Here is a 19,063-nt window from a genome sequence, read left to right on the forward strand (position 1 = left end):
TGCTGGGATTAAAGTCATGTGCCACCACAATTGGCCTTCAGGTTTTTTTTTGTTTTTTTGTTTTTTTTCAGCCGTGTTTTTGTATGTAGCCCTGGCTGTCCTGGAACTCATTCTGTAGACCAGGCTGGCCTCGAACTCAGAGATCCGCCTGCCTCTCTGCCTCCTGAGTGCTGGGATTAAAGGCATGCACCACTATGGTTCTTAAATCATTGGTCTTTTTATTTTGGAGGAGCTGAATGCTTTTGGAGGTGGATTGGGTAACTTCCTTAAAGGCACACAGCACAGTGGAAGTATGCTCCCAGACCTGGTTCTGAGCAGACTGCTATGCTATTACACTTCCTTTAGTCCGTCCCTGTCCCATCATGCAAACTGTAAGGGGAACTTCCCTTAAATGTTTTATTCTTTTTCATGTTCACTTTGTTCTCAGTCCCTATGGTCCACATTCAGGTATCAATGGTCAGGATGATGTATTCTAGTGGTAGAGAATACATGTGCAAAGGCCTGGGATGAAGCCATATTAGCAGGGAAAAAAACAAACCAAAACAAGGCCAGGGCTGTAGCTCAGTTGGTCGAGTGCTGGCTCAGCATACAGAAAGCCTGGTGCTTGATTCCCAGCACAGCAGAAACAGCAGGCAGAAGGATCAGAAGTTCAAGGTCTTTCTTGGCTATGGTATAGCAAGAGTTCAAAGGCAACCTTGGGCTACATAGTGAGAGCATCTCTCTAAAATGACAAAACCAGGTAGTTGGTCAGTGGGCATCTTTCTTGTCTTGCCTACTCATGGCACTGGTCAGAGGCCCCCAACTGCACAGGTTTTGTGGTGAACCCTGTTGAGCTGGCTTCTGTTGTCACACTACAGGAGGCCGCCCTTTCGGGGTGGAATGAGGAAGTGTCATGTTGCAGAATGTTTCTGCTGGTTGGTGTAACTCACATTCTTCTGACCTGGGAACAGGACTTGGCTCCCTCAACATCAGCCATGCATGTAAAACTAAAGGACCAGGGGCCTCCTTGTTGGGATGTTGGGAGCATAAAGGAATGGTTAAAAGGGACGTGGCCTGCCAAGAGCCATATTTTCCTTGCTCTGTCCTTGGGAGTTCACAGGAGCAGGAAAGCACATGCGCCGCCTGCATTGGACACATCTCAGGCTGAGTTTTATGAGATGGCCATGGGCAGGCACAATGTGGTTCTGACAGCTGGGATCTGAGGAAGAAGCCATCACTTATTTTGGAGGTAGACACATGGGACATTTTTTTCCAGGGCTGTAGGGCACTGTTTTCACTTGGGCTTATCTTTTTTCTTTCAGGCCAAAGTGAACAACTCTAGCCTGATCGGCTTAGGGTACACTCAGACCCTAAAGCCAGGTATGTGTTGCCTGTGTGTGAAGCTAGTTCTCTGTCTTAAAAAATGATGGTTACGTTTTGCTGATTTCTGTGAGACATTATACATGAGTGTATCTAAACTTTGATAGTTGAATGTTTATAAAGGAGTTGTGGGGTCATTGTCAAAAGAAAAAAAAAAGTGAGAAATAGAAAACCAGAAGGAAAGTGTCTGTAAATATCACGGTACACCTCTGGTTATTTTCTTCCATCCTTTTCCTGGGGTGTGATACTTGTTTCTTCCAGGCTGTTGTCAAATTTAGCCTGTCAGTCACCCTCACTATGGAAAGACCAGGGCATAGGAATGGTGGTTAGCACCTCTACTGTGCATAGCTGTCCCAGCCAGGCACTGGTGTGTGATGGCTCCAGGGGCTAATCCCACTTTTGAGCCCTCAGAGGCTGATTATGTGATATGAGAATCAAGTTCTTCCCAGGAAAATGAGCCCATTCGATCTAAAATTACCAGTAAGTCCCAGGAAAAGGAGTGTATTGTTTGTGTGTGTGCGCAAGCATGGGTGCGTACATATTATGGAGATGAATATGAGCCTGATACAGGATAGGCTTTCCCTCCAAGGCAGTATTGCTCAAGCAGCTTACCTCGAGCTACCAGAGGTCAAATGCTCACTGTGATGTGGGAGACATAGGGGGAAGGAACGTGGATGTTCAGCCGCATTTCTGCTCCTAGTACCAGTCATGGCTGCTGCATGTCTTCATCCGAGGACTCCAGCAGGCCAGCTTGTATTACACAATGCATCCTGAAGGGTGGCCTGGTGTGGCCACTGCTGATTGTTCCTGGGACGATTTCTGACTCTGGTATTAACCTCTCTTCTCTTTCCTGTGTCTTTCTCTTCCCCTTTTCTTCCTCCAACTATCACCCCTCCCTCCCCACACCCATGTCTCTCACCCTCCTGCAGGTATCAAACTGACCCTGTCAGCTCTGCTGGATGGCAAGAACGTCAATGCGGGTGGCCACAAGCTTGGTCTAGGACTGGAATTTCAAGCATAAATGAATATTGTACAATCGTTAATTTTAAACTATTTTGCAGTATAGCTACATTCAGAATTTAGTGTACCTTTTAATGTTGTATGTTGGGGATGTGAGAATTGATAAATACCACGTTAGATCTCCAAGCTAAGGATGACTCGGCTTTAAGGTGTTTACCATTTCAGAGGTACAGCAGAAACCCCATTCCTGAAAGGGTCCTTTTAGCTGTAGACCTGGGTTGGGGAGGAGCCCGTCTAGAGACGTCAGGCCCCAGGTGGAAGCTGGGGATGTGCGGGTCCTTTGTCAGTCTGTAGAGTCCACAGATGAAATTGTGATTTCCTGAGCATTGGTGTCCCGACCCTCGCTGCTGAGAGGCATGCACACACCTGTGTGGAAGGAACTGTTTTAGACAGATCTCCGTGCCCTCTTCCCATCCTAGCCCATCAGTTACCTGTTTTACACCGAAAGTACTCTTCTGGTTAGCTACTTCTTTTGTGCCATTTTAGGGTGGAGAGGGTGGGCACGATGGAGCCAGTCATTCAGGACTTAATTCTTCCTTGTGGTGTGGTGTGGTTTTCTCTTTCTTTCTTTCTTCCTCTCTCTCTTTTTTTTTTAAAACTTTTTTTTTTTTTGCCATTGCACCAGAGTTTGAAACAGCTTCCAGGATCTCCAGCTTTAAGCTGTGCAGGTGATTGCAGTCACACCATGACCACACTTGGGATCTAAATGACCTCGGTTAGAGACTCACCACTCTATTTTTAGCAGTTTAATGGGTACATTATAGAGTCTTCCATTTTGTGTGGAATTAGCTCCTCCCCTTCAAACGCTGTAATTAACATCACTTAAAATAAAACTTGAATAAAATATTGAAACCTCATTCTCTTGTTGCTTTTGTTAAGAAAAATATGAATGGCCCGGGCATTGGTTTAGGTTTGTGCTTTGTTCCTTTGCATTATGTGCATTAATATTGCTTTTGCTCTTGGTGTCTAACAAGTTACCAATAACATGATGGCGGCATACAAGAACACTCAGAAGCCTAGAGAGATGGCTCAGGGGTTAAGGTGCTTCCTGTTCCTGTAGTGGACCTGAGGCTGCTCACAACTATCTGTAACTCTGGGTTTGGGGTATCTGACTCCCTCTTCTGGTGTCCGTAAGTACCCACATACATGTAACACACGATACATAAAAATTTTACAAAAAGTACTTGTGACTGGGTGTGGTGACGTATCCCCGCACCTTGGAGACTGAGTCAAAAAGATACACAGTGAGACTGTTAGATCTGAGGATCATGAGGAGAAAAGGCCAAATTCATGATCTGTCTCCCAAGTGCTGGGATTAAAGGCATGCACCACCACTGCCCAGCGGCAGCTATTTCTTAGAAGTGAATGTTTAGAATCTGTCCAGAGACTTTGCTCTGAACAAAGTGGTTTCTGGGTCCATGTAGTCAAGGGCCACGCATAGTATTAAATGTTGTGAAGTGTAGAGAAGGACCCCTGAGTATGATGGTGATTCAATTCACCGGTTACTTATTGACTGAATGTCTGCCTACAGTATGCAGTATGTTGGATGGAATATCACTGCAAAATGCCTTGAGTTCATAATATCTCATTAATTAAAAGAATTTATATGGGGTTTCGTGGCTCAGCAGTTAGAGCCCTGGCTGTTTTTGCAGAGAACCTGGGATTGGTTCCCAGCACCCACATGTCGACTCACAACTGTAACTCCAGTTCCAAGGGATCTGATGTCATCTAGTCTCTGTTAAGTCTCAACTGTCAAACTATCAAAGTGGACCTGGCTAGGTTCTCCCAGCATCCCTAAGTCCTCAGTTCTTACCTGTTACAGGGGCTGGGCTGCCCTTCCCCCACACACTCTTCCCTATATGGTCCAGCCATTTTGGCTACCTGCTTCCTCTTAGCTTACCTAACCTCTTTAGGTTACCTTTGCCCTCCTTGCTGCTGCACCTGGTCCCCCTCTCTCCCTTCTTTCCCCTCCCCCTCTCCTCACCTGGCCAGCTCAGTCTGGTTGCATGCACTCTGGACTGTCCCAGATGTTCCTGCCTCTGGCTATGCTCTCCTCTTAGCTACAATAAACTTTCTCCTCCACTATGCCTAGGAGCAGTCATGTCCCTTTTTACCTTTTTTTTTCTTTAATTCAGTCTCTGATGACACTGTATTCACATGCATAAATCCCGTAAGATAAGACACATACACATACTTAAAAATAAATCTGAAGGTGGTGGTGGCACACACCTTTTATCTCAGCACTCAGGAGTCAGAGGCAGGCAGACTCCCAAGACCAGCCTGGTCTACAGAGCAAGCTCCAGACAGCCAGGGCTACACAGTGAAACTCATGAAGAAAACAATCCACTCCACCCCACGCACAACAAAAAATGAATCAAGCTGATCTGTCACTGAGGACAAAAGAACACAGTAGATTAGGGAGGAGGACAGGGCACCACAGAAGTCGATCAATTGAAAACTATCTCCAAACAGGCAGGAGGTAGGATTGAGACTGTTCTCTGAACACTGGTATTTTCTGGACCAGCAGAAAGCAAGGCCTGGGAGACTTGGAAGGCCAGTACCTTTGCGTGCTAACCTGGAAGATTTAGGCACCATTCCATGTACATGGCCTTGTGGCAGTCTGAATCGAGATGAATGACTTCTTAGTTTTCTTAACACAGAGTCTGTGTTTTTGAGCTGTCCTGGGGCCAAATATATCTGATTTGGGAGAACACAGGCCTTTCTTTATCCTAGAGAGGCAGCTCAGCTCTCTGGGGAGGAAATCAAAGAGATGGCAGTGAAACTGGGCACAGTAAATGGCAGCTCTATGCTACACTGATTTCCCTGAAAATTAATGAAGTGGAACGTATAGGAATTGGAACCTATAGCTGTTTATTTAGGAAACAGTCCATGACATATCCACAGACACAAACTCTGTGCCAAGGCCCTAGGCAAACTTTCTGAATTTACATTTTCATATACTGAGGGTTTTGTTTTCCAAAATGTAAAAAATGACAGGAGTATATTTTTGGAAAAATTGAGGCTGTTCTCAATAGCAGTTCATTCTGACTTCTGGCCAGTTTTCTTGCTTTTCTTTCCTTACACTGTCGCCCTATTAAATACTATCCATTCTTACAGTACCTCTCATAAGATAGCAAGTCCTGCAAAGTCTGGCTCAAATTTGCTTTGTTTATTGATGCACCCTTGAGTATGGACAAGTATTAAGTACCCAATGAAACACTAAAGGATAAACCAGAATAAATGGCTCATGCCCTTAATTCCAGCGTCTGGGAGGTGGAGGTGTAGGAGTTCAAGGTCATCCTTGGCTATAGAGGGATTTCGAGGCCAGCCTGGGCTACATGAGATCTTGTTTCAAAAAGCACAAACTAAAAGGGGCTGGAGAAATTACTCAGCTGTTAAGAGCACTTGTTGCTCTTGCAGAGGACCTGAGTGCAGTTCTTCGCATCCACATGGGGTGGCTCACAACCATGGCTCACTCCAGCTCCAACTCCAACACCATGGGGTCTGACACCCACTTCTGGCATCTGAAGGCACCTGCACTTGCATGTAATTTTAACATTCATTTTTGCTTGGCATGGTGGCACATACCTTTAACACATTGCATATTGCATAGAAATTTCTAGGACACACCAAGGACAGCATGTTTTTGGATTATAATGCACTTTAGGTGTTTTTTCCAATAATTATGACATTTTATTTATACAAACAATTAAACAATTAATTAAAGAATTAAAGTTACTAGTATTTTTTTTTTTTTCCGAGACAGGGTTTCCCTGTGTAGCTTTGCACCTTTCCTGGAACTCACTTGGTAGCCCAGGCTGGACTTGAACTCACAGAGATCCGCCTGCCTCTGCCTCCCGAGTGCTGGGATTAAAGGCATGTGCCACCACCGCCTAGCCTTGTTTTTTTTTTTTTTTTTTTAACGTATGGTACTGCGTAAGACATTTTCCTCTATGAAGACATTGTCCTCTATGAAGAGGGACCAAACAAATTTACTAGGAGAAGAATATTGCCTTCTTTGGAAAATATTATGTCGCCTTTCTTCATTCTTAATGTTTTCACTTTCAAATTTGGCAGTAAACCTCTACTTTCTCTAATAGTTCCAGACTCTAGTTTTGTCCTATAGCAGCAATTCAGCAGGAGAAGTAGCATTATAAGTATCCTGGTTCATATCGTGCCGATGCCAAGACAGGGTGGAAGAACTGAAAGAACAGCTTCTTTCCTCAGCACTGCGTGTCTCCACATTGCAGATAGAGCCGTGGCCACTCTTGCACACCATCCGAACAAGTCACTGTACTTTGTTATTTTTGCTAGGTTGTACGTGTGAAATTTTAAACGTCTTCCATGGAATCATTCACATGTCCAAAGACAACTGTTGCTTTGGTTTGTATATTGTTTGAAATTTATGCAGGAAATAATCTAGCACAGGGTAGATCTTGAATAGTCTCCCTGAATGACTGGCCATTTGGCGTTATCATTGAAATGCCAGAATGTCCATATTTGCTCAAATCTATGGCAACTCAATGTCTGTGGAAATATAGGGGTACATAAAAAAAAAAAAACCCACCTGTTGACCAATAGTCTTTTGAGCTATCTTTTCTTGTTTGGCCCATCAGAATAATTAGGCCAAGGAATTTCTTGATGCTCTTCTGTGTGGCCGGAGACTACTTTAGTGTTCTAGATGGTGTTTTACATTTCATTTTGGTTTGACTGTGATAGCTGGACAGCTCTTTGCACATCTCGAATGCATCACCAAAAAAGAGATTGGTCACAGAGGGTACCGAGTCACACTGAGACGGAAATGTAGTGACCCCAGCATGACCTTCAAACATTTGCCGATTTCAGATCAACAGTTATCAGTAGCTTCGTCAGTGTGGGAATGTCTTGAAAGCACTGCCACCGTGCATTCTTTACACGATGGGAGAATTCCCACAGCTGCAGCAGGTTTGACTCTGGGGGGGCTCAGATAAAAAGTTTTGGTATAGAAACTGACTAGCTAAAGATGTGAACTATATAGCTTAAAGGGCCCTTTACTCAGCGACAGCGGACCAGTCCATAGAGACGAATCCCTCCCGCAGCTGGAAAAGGCTAAAAAAATCACCCTGGAGGTGCCTCTGCACTTCTCACCACGGACCCAAGTGGACCTGCACCTAGTCCCGATATACAAAACGTACAGATCTAATAATTTCACTGTCAGTAGAATTGTCTCCATAATCGCCAAAACAGTCATCCACATCTTCGATCTTACTAGGAATATCTAATAAATTATCATTAAACATTTCTGGAAGTGCATCGGTTTCGCTGGCTTTCCTCCTTTTTCTGAGAAAGCGCATTTCTAAAAGCGCCAGGAACTTGAAGATGGAAGACTATTCAAATGACCAAAATACAATGTAACTGCAGTGCTTTATGGGTTCATGCACTTAAATAGTTTCTCATACAATAACCTGCACGGTTTCCACCAATGAGATCGCTTCATTCGATGTGGACAAGACAGTGTGTTGACATCTAAGGTTCATAACTGATGGCACATGAAAAAATGAGAAAACTTGTGACACAGAGAAACCCTGTCTTGAAAAAGCAAACAAACAAAATAATATTTATTTTTAGTTTAGAAATGGTTGTCTGCATTTATTTATGTTCACCCTAGAGCGTAGTACCTGCGGAGGCTAAAAGAGGGGGTCAGATCCCTTGGAGCTGGAGTTAGAGGCAGTTGTGAGCTGCCCAACCTGGGTGCTGAGAACCCAGTTCTCTGCAAGAGTAGCAAGTGCTCTCAGCAGCTGAACCATCTCTCCAGTCCCATGCACATAATCGTTAAAAAACTTATTTAAGTGTCTAGGTGTTTTGTCTGTGTGTCTCTGCACCAGTTGCACGCCGTCACATGGGTGCTGGGCACAGAACCCAGGTCCTCTGGAGGATCTGCTAGTTCTCTTAACACATGAGCCACCTCTCCAGCCCCTAAAATAAATCTCAAAGACGACGACGAAGACGACGGCAACAGATGAAAATAACCCCACTCCCATTCACCTTTCTCAGCTCCCCTCTGCAATTCCGAGCTAACTTTCCCGGCTCCCTCCAGCTTCGGGGATGCGGCGTCATCACGTCGGGACGTAGCTGCTTCGGACGCGTGCCTGACGTCACCACGCAGACCCTAGCAACAGCGCAGGCTCGGGCCGAGTCCGTTATGGCCGCTGCCGCCCTGGGCAGGATGAGCGGGGCTGCGCGAGAGAAGCTGCTTCCCGGGCCGGGTGCCCGGGGCCTCGGCGTGCTGGCGCGGTCGCTGGTGCTGGCGTTGCTGCTCGCGCCGGTCTTGTGCTCTGGTAATGGACTCGGGGTGGCGGCGAGGGACGGGGCCGGGTTCGGCCGGGACCGAGCGCCGCCGACTGACGGCGGTTCCCACCGGCCGAGTTCTCGCGGTCGGAGCTGGGCCCCGGCGTCGGAAGCTCTCCCAGTGCCATCTCCCCAGGCCTGAGAAGTGGGATCGTGAGATTCGGGGGCCCGAGTGGGTGGGCGGGGACGGGAGGTGGCCGTGGCGTGGACGCCGTCTCGAAGAATACGCTCTGGGGAAGGGTGCTGGGGGTGAGGTGGGGCTAGGGGGTCCCTAGAATGGGGAGTTCGGAGGTCTTTCTTGCCGATTGGGTGGGAGACAGGCTGAAGTGATGGCCGGGGTTGGGGAAGAGTGATGTCTAGAGAGAGGCTTGAGGTTGGGGGCACAAGCAAGGCTAGGCAAGTTTTTGTTTTGTTTTGTTTTCTCCTGGAAAAGGTGAGGTCAGAGATAAAGATAGGGACAGTGACCCAGTGTCCGGACTGAACTGATTATTTCAGAGTGGAAGAGGGAGGAGCTGTGTGGGAGTTCCATCTCTGAGGTCCGGCAAGTTCTGGTGCTTTTGGTACAGAGGCGGGAGTCCAGGGGCTCTGGACTGCTGAGGGTCTTGGGAGGAGGAGCGGAGTTTAGGAACAAAGGAGAGTCTTTGTCAGTTAGTGATAGCCTTCCTTGCGCTGAGAACACCCTCATTCTAATGGATCTGTAGTATTTGAGACAGATTTTCCTTTTTTGCAAATGTTACAACATAAATCAGGATATTAAAGCCTTTTTTGAAAATGAAATCTCTAAACTATGGCAGAGATTTAGTGGGGAAAAACCTACTGTTGAGAACTTGATTAAACGTCAACCTGTTGAGTAATCATTTTTTCAATTCTGTCCAAGGTGCAATCATTCTCTCTCCAAATCTTTATTATTTTTTTTTTTTTTTTGTTTTTATTTTTTGGGTGAAAGATAGCAGGATAATTTTCTTCTTTGCCAAGGGCAACTGCCCAGCCAATCACTAGTTCCTTTATTACAGTGCTAGATTGCATACACTGTTTCCTCAGCAACACTGAAGACAGGCAACTGACTGTCCTACCTGGAGGGTTTTGGAGTCTGTGGGGGAAAGACTGGTGTTTCCCAGGCTCTTTGGTAGAATGTAACGAGGATTTCCCAGGTGGATGCAGACATAGTTGTTTAGATTATTTAATCATCTAAAGCAACAACAGTCTCCAGCTTTAGGAGTAACGTGACACCTCTGGCCTCTGGGTACTGCACCTAAGTTTGTGTCTCACACACACACACACACACACACACACACACACACACACATTACCTTTAAACTTAGAGGCAGTACCGATTTGGAAAGGGTCCGGAAGGAACATTTAGCAGTCTCAGTGATAGCTGTGTTTATAAAGCTCAGACATGAAGTCCGTTAAGTGGGAGCTGTCTGACTTAAGTTGTTCTGAGTTCTCTTTCCGTCCCACCTGATCAACTCACCCTGCAGCAGATGTTTTAGATAAAGTCTTAGCTTCTTTTCCTGTGCTGTACTTGTGTGTTTCTTCCACACTTTTCTTTCTTTCTTTATTTTTTCCGAGACAGGGTTTCTCTGTGGTGTTTTGGTGCCTGTCCTGGATCTCGCTTTGTAGACCAGGCTGGCCTCGAACTCACGGAGATCCACCTGCCTCTGCCTCGTAAGTGCTGGGATTAAAGGTGTGTTCCACCACCACCCGGCTTCTTCCACATTTTTATTTCTTGATTTACTTGGTGTCTTGGTATAGGCATTCATCCACGAGGAGGGATTTTGCTTGGCTGGGATTGAGGGAAGGGCCTTTGAAGAGGTACAGTGGATAAGGGTGCGGTGTGCATTGTGTTAAGATTAGGTTGGATGTGAGTACAATTAATGTTCATTCACTGAATGTTGTGACCTTTTAAGTAGATAGTGTGGGGAACACTTAGGGAGATTAGGAAGTGGTCCAAGGGAAGATCGTTTTTTTTTTTTTTTTTTTTTTTTTTGTGGAGCTGAGGATCGAACCCAGGGCCTTGCGCTTGCTAGGCAAGCACTCTACCACTGAGCTAAATCCCCAACCCAAGATTGTTTCTTTATGCTTACTTACTTTGTGTGTGTGTGTGTATGTGTGTGTAGGACAGGGAGTCAGTTCTTGCTTTCCACCATGTGAGTTCCAAAGTACAAACTCTGCTTGCTAAGCCACTTCTCTGCCCCTCAAATCGGATCTTGTAGACAGTTACTAAGACTGGCTTTTCCAAGAAAGGGGAGCTTGAAGGATTTTTTTTAAAAAAAAAATGTGTGCCCGTGTCAGTCTCTCTGCCTTCCTGTCTGCCCGTCTGTCTACATCTATGGGTATGTGGTGGTGAGTGCCAGTGGAGGCCGGAGCCTTGTTGAGTTGCAGGTGCTTGTGAGCCTCCCAGTATGGGTGTTGGGATCAGAAATCTGGTCCCCTGGAAAGCAGTGTGTCGGTCTTAAACTCTGAGCCATCTCTCCAGCCTGCTAAAGGAAGTTTTAAGTAGAGGAACGACCTCATGTAAGTTTCTATAGGAAGCAGGCGGATCATTTGCAAAGCTTAGAGGATGGTGGCTTGGACTAGGTATTGGCATTGAAGTGAAAGCCTTCGAATCTTATGCTTGGTGTAGGTATGGGCGTTGGTTTATTTATATGTGTGTGGGGTGGTGGTGGGGGGTGATGTGCTGTAGTGCAAATGGAGGTCAGAGGGAACTTAGGGACCCCTTTCTGTTTCTACCGTGACTTTTGTTCTAGGTGGGTTGTTTGCGTCCTTCACTTTTGAATTTTGAGAGTTCTTTATTTTAGGAACACATACTTTGTTGGATATGGGACTTACAAATAGTTGTCTTTTTATCTTGTGGGGCTCTTTGACAGAGTAGAAATTTTGTCTTTTGAAGAATAGCAGTTACCAGTTTTTTCTCTTTTATGTGTTATACTTTTTGGGTAAAATTTAAGAACTCTTTTTCCCAGCTCCATATTTCAAAGATTTTTCTCTTTTGTCTCTTTCTGGTTTTATCCTCTAATATTTTATATTTTACATGACTTTTGTTTAGTAAATTTTTATGTAAGATGTGAAAACTAGGTTCATCTGGCTCGGTAGTGTGTGGATTCCACTGTTGGACTTTAAACATCACGTCCGTCTTGCAGCCTAGAATAAACAGCCATCCTCCCACCACATCCTCTTTTTCAGTTCTGTCTGTTGGGGGTTGAACCCAGGACCTTGCCTCACACAGCCAAGTCCATTCTTACTTTCTGTTGCTGGCATAGAGAACCCGAGAAGACTGGAAAGGAGGCAGGGTTTATTGCCGTTAGTTATTTCAGAGGTTTCCGTCTGTGGGTGCCCCTGCACCGTTGTTGCCCTTCGCTGAGGTGGAGCATCACAGAGGAGGAATGAGGCAGAGGAGGCCGCTTACCTGTGGTGGTTGAGTGAGCAGAGTCCTGGTGGTTGGTGGAAGTTCTCTTCTGGTGATGGTTTTTCTGAGAGAAGTCAGACAGTGATGTACCCAGCGCTTTTCACTAGGTGAAAAAAAAAAGGGGGGTGGGTACCAGAGAAGGTGTTGGAAATTTGGGGATGCTTCAGGAAGTAGGGAGGAAAATGGACAGTATAACCACACTGAATTTCAGATGAAAGGAAAACAGTTTGTCTGTTTCCAGCTGTGGAAATAGAGGGTTTGATTTGGCCCTTGCCAAATGAGTGAGACCGTGTGTGAGCGGGGAGGCAGTTGGGCCATTGGTACAAGAGGGATTACAGTGCTTGGCCACGGTATTGAACACTGATAAAGAGAAGAGGATTTTTCGGCAAGATTTGGTGGTGGCGGCACCAGGGCTGACAAGGTGAGGATGGGTGTAGTCTTTTTTTTTTTTTTTTTTTTTTTGTTTTTTGAGACAGGGTTTCTCTGTGTAGCTTTGTGCCTTTCATGGATCTTGCTCGGTAGACCAGGCTGGCCTCGAACTCACAAAGATTCGCCTGCCTCTGCCTCCCGAGTGCTGGGATTAAAGGCTTGCGCCACCACTGCTGGCTAGGTGTAAGTCTTTTTTTTTTTTTTTTTTTTTGAGCTGAGGATCGAACCCAGGGCCTGACACTTGCTAGGCAAGCGCTCTACCACTGAGCTAAATCCCCAACTCTAGGTAGGTGTAAGTCTTAATGGATTGAGAAGACCAGCAAATGAATCAGAAAGGTAGGCGAGCATTCCAGGAAGCAGCATGCTGCAGATGGGAGGGGGGGGAAGAAGGGGTAATAGTGGGGTGAGATGGCCGATGGAGTAGGTTGGGCTGACTCAGCAGAAGAGAGGTCATGGATTTCGAAATCCAGATAGGATCTCTTCTCTGAGTGAGAACCCTGCAGTTAGGAGCGAAAGTCTTAGAATGTGGGGGCCTTCTAGGAGTTGGTGATGGGGTGCCCCCAAGCCAATGATACTTTGGAGAAGAATGGGAAAATAGTGTGTGGTGGAGGTCTGCACCCCTCCTTCAGTCTGTGCAGGGGTGTGGAGAGAAACGAGCTGTGGAGCAAGCGGAAGGGCTGCAGGGCCAGCACGTTTAGAAGGGAACCGGGTTTCTGTTACATCAACAGAAGCATGAGGAGAGATCTGGAGGGCCCATTGGAGGGTTTCTGTCCAGCCCTCCCCGCGCAGGTCCTTTAGAGACTCCAAAGAGTTTCACAGAGGAAGGCTGATTTGTGTGGTTTGGAGACAGGGTCTCACAGCCCAGGGTGCCCTATAGCTGTGTAGACTAAGGGTGACCTTGAACTCTGGAGCCTCCCGCCTCCACTGCCTCTGCATCGTACGTGTATGTTGCTGTTCCTGGGCTCTAATTTACTATCTTTTAACATTTACTTATTTTGGGGTTGGGGATTTAGCTCAGTGGTAGAGCACTCGCCTAGCAAGCACAAGGCCCTGGGTTGGATCCTCAGCTCAAAAAAAAAAAAAAATTTACTTATTTTTCTGGTGCTAGGATCAAACTTAGTGCCCCATATATACGAGGCTACGTCCTAATTCTACTATCTTTTTAAATGATTTTTTTTTGTTAGAAAGTATTTTTCTAGGAGTCTTCTGTCCTATTAAGACCCTGCTCCCTTTCCTACGTAGAAAGTAGATGTCAGCATGCTGCTTAAATGAGACAGCATTTATACGAACAGTTGTTTTCTGTACATGGGCATATTTGTGAAGGCCTGTGGCTTGTTCTTGTAGCCTGAGGGTTTGGATCACACATAACAGGCTTTGCCTGCTGGAGAGTGATAGGTGGCCCCGAAGTTCTTCAGGAGAGGCTCCATTCAGTTTCCGATCGGAACACTGTTGAGCGTCTTCATTAGCTTTCCTCTAGACTGTCTTGGGGCCCTTTGTGCTCCCTTTCCTACGTAGAAAGTAGATGTCAGCATGCTGCTTAAATGAGACAGCATTTATACGAACAGTTGTTTTCTGTACATGGGCATATTTGTGAAGGCCTGTGGCTTGTTCTTGTAGCCTGAGGGTTTGGATCACACATAACAGGCTTTGCCTGCTGGAGAGTGATAGGTGGCCCCGAAGTTCTTCAGGAGAGGCTCCATTCAGTTTCCGATCGGAACACTGTTGAGCGTCTTCATTAGCTTTCCTCTAGACTGTCTTGGGGCCCTTTGTGCTGTGTGGAGTTATTTCTGTGAAAGTCTTCGCTGTGCTTCAGCAGACCTTCCTGAGGAAGTAGAGGCCCAGGCTGGGAGATTGTGCAAGCATTTGGCTTCATTTCCATCCAGAGGGAGACTGCCTTCCCCGTCTTTAAAACAGGCTGTTGTCGCTTAGCATGCAAGTTCGAGTTTCTGCTTCCTGTCCCTTTCGAATTTTGGTGTTTTTTAATTTTTTATTTTCGAGGAGTCTTAGAAATGCCGTCTACAGCTTGTTTGTAGCGTCATATACTGGCTATATGCTGGAGACAAGAATTTTTAGAGTGACACCCTGGGCTCTGGCAGCCCCAGCGAACTAGGCTCTGCCACCCATCCCCAAGTGCAAATTAGAGTCAAGGAACGGTGAAAAGCTGAGAATTAGTGTGGCCACACTGAGGAGAGATAGAAACCGAGAAAGGGGTTCCGTGACCCCAAGTCCTGTTTTCAGGATCCTGACATGAACTTTGAAGGTTATGCGTGGGGCAGGGAGGGGCAGATTGTGAATAACTGAGCATCTTGGTCAGGGGATAGTCTGGGATCCTTGTCTCTGGTTTGGGTCTGCAGGGTGGTCTGAGTTCCTATTGCTTGAGGGATTATGGTGCTCCTTGGGGATGATACACTTCTGTTTCAGGACGCATCGTTCTCCTGGTGGGTCACTGCTTGGTCCTTGGAGGGGCTGCTCTTCGTAGATCGGGTGCCTGCAGGGTTAGGGCAGCGGCTTATTTCTCTGCTTGCAGCCTTGAAGGGGATGCCAGACTCACAGACAAGTCCTTGAGTGCTTGCCCTACAATCTGCAGAGGGAAACAGGGCACAGAAAAGTGAAGGCTTTGAAGCAGTGCTTGGTTATTTTCTGAGCTCTAGTTGAGGGTCAGTGATTTTTAGCAAAGGCAGTTTCTAAGTACTTGTTTTATAGTGTACTTAGTTCCAGATTTTGTGTGTGTGGCAATTGATTTTTGTGACCTACTTGACCCAGGATTAGCCTCCTCTCTTTCTGCTATGGGATGAGGTGGAGCCTGGAAAGGCTGACTGAAGTCTAGTCTTTGGTAAAGGGCAACAGTAGGGGTGGGCTGGGGTCCATGCTGACTTTGCCTGACCTGAAATCAGATGCTTACTTGCTCTTGAGTAGCAGGCTGTGCCGCCACAGTGGGTCCCTTACTTGGTTCATTCTGTTACAGAGCAAAGCGATTGCTATCTGAGATTAATTGCCCAAGAAGAAATGTAACTGAAGGCCGGTCATTGAGACTTAACTAGATCTTAAGGGAAAGCTGCAGGAATTTATTATGCTCAGGAGAAACGCTTAGTGAAAAATTTGATAAATACTGTTTTCTCTTAGTAAAGAAAAGGTTGGCAATGTTGGGGTGCTTTTGTTTTTCAGATACTCCAGAGAACACTCCACACAACCCCACTATATCTCCTCCAGCTGTGTTGACAGCTGGAAACAACACCGAACCTTCTATTTCTCAGCTCAGCACCACTGTTCCTCCCCTAGCCAGTACAGAGAAAAATGGAGGTACCTCTGTGGCACCCACCCCCTCTGCTTCTCCTTCTGTGTCCCAGGACGAGGCTGATAGCAATGAAGATCCCAGCATGGAGGAGGAGGATCTACTGGCCCTCAACAGTTCCCCATCCACAGTCAAAGACACTCTGGACAATAGTGACTACGGAGAGCCTGACTATGACTGGACCACCAACCCCCGGGATGAGGAGCCTGATGATAATCTGAACATAGAGCTGAGCAAAGCGGACAGGCGCTTTCGGCTCTTCGAGGACTCGGTGAAGGTGGTGAAGCTCCCGCCCCCAAACCGAGAGGACAGCCATTTCTTCTTTCACCTCCTCATCTTCGCTTCCTGTGCAGCTGTCGTGTATGTTGCCTATCACAACAAAAGGAAGGTGAGTGAGTTGTGAGGCTTCATCGTCATACCTGTATAGATTCTTTCGGTCAGGTTGAAACGTTTCTAATAAAGTATGAGCCTGGTACACTAGACAAATTAGGAATAATGCTACATGTGCTTCTAGGAAATTGCTTGATCCCCCCTTCACCCCCCCCCCCCCCCTAATGAATGAAACCAAAGTCTAGCAAGTTATTCATTTTTCAGACAGGATCTTACTCTCTAGCCCTGGCTTCTAGAACTCACTATGTAGCTCAGGCTGGCTTTGAACTCATGGAGATCCATCTGTCTCTGTCTACTAAGTGCTGGGGTCAAAGGCGTGTGCCATTACGCCTGTCTTGCATCTGTGGAGCAAGAATATTAACTTAATACTCCCTTTAATTTATTATGCATTGACTTGAAGATTTTGCAGTAACATTATTTTCTGGTTGTCCAAGGATTGGGCTGGGGTTGTGGTTCCACTGTAGAGTGCTTTCTAGCATACATGATGTCCTGGGCTCATTTCCCAGCACCACATAAACTTGCATATGGTAACATGCTTCTGTAACGCCAGGGGAATTCAGGGGGTCCGAGATTCAAGGTTATTCATTGTCGTCTTTGATTGAATATTGAGGGTCAGGATAGCTTGGGGATATATTTAAGACCCTGACTCCAAAAAGAAAAAAGAGAAAGGGAGGAGGGACAAAAGGTCTTTATGTGTAGCTGGTGTGGTGATACGTGCTTGTAGACTTGACATCTGGACACTTGGGAGGTAGAGGCAGTTGATCACTGTCTTCGAGGCCAGTCTAGACTGTATGAAACCTCGTCTCAAAAATAAACATCTGGGGATTGGAGAGATGGCTCAGTGATTAAGAGCACTGACTGCTTTTGCAGAGGACTGGGTTTCAAATTCCCATCCCAGCACTCACAAGGTAGTTCATAACCTGTAACTCCAGTTCCAAGGGATCTAGCAATAAGTAAGTAAGATAAATAAATAAATGGATCTGGTTGAAAACAAACAAACTTTTAATGTAGAGAATTTAGAAATCTGAAGACTTTAGTGGGAAAAAAATTTAAGCTGCTACTCAGCATTGAAGTAAATTTTAATGTGTTTCTGGTCCACAAATGTACACGCATATTGTAATTTCTTTTTTCTTTCTTGAGACAGGGTTTCTCTGTGTAGTCCTGGCTGTCCTGGAACTCACTCTGTAGACCAGGCTGGACTTGAACTCACAGAGATCCGCCTAGCTCTGCTTCCTGAGTGCTGGGTTTAAAGGCGTGCCACTGCCTGGCTTGTGTATGTTTCAGAGCTGTTTATTGGATAACCAGTTGGTGTGTTCTTTACAGTTCTCAACATCTCTTGGTTGCCTGTATTTCTTTGTGTAGAGTTGAGGTCTCATGAGCTTTCTGCCTTCCACTTTGGCACCATAAATATTATTTAAAAATATGGTTTAATATTTGCATAATTGATTGTGCTCTGTTCCTATTGGACAGTTATGTGATTCCAAGTTTTGGTTCAGAGGTAGCACCATGATAGAATTGCTTTCCTGGGTTAAAGGAGTAACCTAATAACCTAGGCATAAGCTAACCTAGCGGGGTGTGGGGACTCACTTAATGCTACTGAGTTGTCAAGCCTTTCAGAGTTCTAAAGGAACTCAAGCCCAGCTTCCTCAATGTATGGTGCTCTTGAGAGCTTGGTTCTTGTGACTTGCCTTGTGACTCAAGCTCTCTGTCTTCCTCTTCCTAATTTTCTTACCTGAGAAATGACGAAGTGGACCAGTTAATTTCAGAATGCCTTCCAGCTCTGAGTGTCGGTGACCCAGTGACAGACAGCAGAGACAGACCATTGGAGTCCCTTGTTAACTGACTGAGCTGAGTGTGCTAATACTTGTGGGCAAGTAGACTCCTGGTCTCCACCTCCACCCACTGTCATTTTATTACTGTGATAAGCTTCTGTGTCCCCAAGCTTAAATGAGATCCTGTACTTTACAAAAAGGTTACCAGATACGTTTTCTCTTTGGCATGTCTAATTGCTTTGTTTTATTTCAGATTTTCCTCCTAGTTCAAAGCAGGAAGTGGCGTGATGGTCTGTGTTCCAAAACAGTGGAGTACCATCGTCTGGACCAGAATGTGAATGAGGCCATGCCTTCCCTGAAGATCACCAATGATTATATTTTCTAAAGCACTGTGACTGGGGTTTGCTTCTTCTTCTGTCATTGTATTTGCTTGACTTTTATATGATGTCGTGCAGAACTCTGCCACAGGCAAGTGGTACTTCACTAAGAGGGGCACTCTCTTTTGCCTTGGTGCTTTGGGAACTATTGTCACAAATAAGGAGTATCTAATTTTTTAATCTGTTCTTTAGAGCTAGATTCAATCAGGTATCTGAAATGTGAGTTCCATGTTACTGTATATTTTGTGGAGTTGTTATTTTTTCCCTTTCTTGTGCCTCTGGCAGCAGTGTCCTCTTTGAAAGACCCCAGAGCAGAGCTGCAGTCTCCCGGGCCCAGCACTGCCTCTTCATCACTCGCTGCCATCCCAATGCCGTTTTTTCCTCTTTCCTTTATTCTGTTTCTGATTTTTGAGATAGGGTCTCACTAAATAGCCTAGGCTGGCCTTGAACAGTTGGTCCTCTTGCTTTGGACTCTCAAGTGCTGGTACTACAGGTGTGGCCGCCCCACCCACTTGCAAATAGCATATTTTCAAACACATTTCTTTGTGTGTGTGGTACCAGACTTCAATGTACAAGGATATTGTGATTATAATGCTTTGCTTTAAAATAACACGTTTTCCTCTCTCTCAAAACTGCATTGAAAGATGGATGCTAAGGTGGGCTCAGTCAGTGAGGGCGCTTGCTGCCA

General features: G+C 45.8%; 2 protein-coding genes across 3 annotated transcripts in view; both read left to right on the top strand.

The window, feature by feature from the left end:
- Vdac1 (voltage dependent anion channel 1) overlaps positions 1 to 3,236 on the top strand; it is a 29,902-nt gene extending 26,666 nt beyond the window's left edge. For both annotated transcript variants that reach the window (XM_036197159.1, XM_036197160.1), the window contains exons 8-9: positions 1,302 to 1,359; positions 2,289 to 3,236. In XM_036197159.1, the coding sequence (XP_036053052.1) occupies positions 1,302 to 1,359; positions 2,289 to 2,380 (150 nt within the window). In that variant the 3' untranslated portion in view covers positions 2,381 to 3,236. The remainder of the gene's footprint in view (positions 1 to 1,301; positions 1,360 to 2,288) is intronic.
- Positions 3,237 to 8,518: 5,282 nt separating this feature from the next.
- C8H5orf15 (chromosome 8 C5orf15 homolog) lies at positions 8,519 to 18,800 on the top strand. Its single transcript, XM_036197931.1, has 3 exons — positions 8,519 to 8,696; positions 15,710 to 16,224; positions 18,252 to 18,800. The coding sequence occupies exons 1-3, from the start codon at positions 8,561 to 8,563 to the stop codon at positions 18,381 to 18,383; spliced, it is 783 nt and encodes a 260-aa protein (XP_036053824.1). The 5' UTR covers positions 8,519 to 8,560; the 3' UTR covers positions 18,384 to 18,800.
- Positions 18,801 to 19,063: the final 263 nt, after the last annotated feature.

The sequence above is a fragment of the Onychomys torridus genome, chromosome 8 (assembly GCF_903995425.1).
Source record: "Onychomys torridus chromosome 8, mOncTor1.1, whole genome shotgun sequence".
Classification (NCBI taxonomy): domain Eukaryota; kingdom Metazoa; phylum Chordata; class Mammalia; order Rodentia; family Cricetidae; genus Onychomys; species Onychomys torridus.

What these genes read in the sequence shown, in the direction of transcription:
- C8H5orf15 (XM_036197931.1), top strand. Translation starts at nt 8,561, where the DNA reads ATGGCCGCTGCCGCCCTGGGCAGGATGAGCGGGGCTGCGCGAGAGAAG. An exon ending in CGCGCCGGTCTTGTGCTCTG is followed by an intron (nt 8,697 to 15,709) that starts GTAATGGACTCG and finishes TTTGTTTTTCAG; the next exon opens with ATACTCCAGAGAACACTCCA. An exon ending in CCTATCACAACAAAAGGAAG is followed by an intron (nt 16,225 to 18,251) that starts GTGAGTGAGTTG and finishes GTTTTATTTCAG; the next exon opens with ATTTTCCTCCTAGTTCAAAG.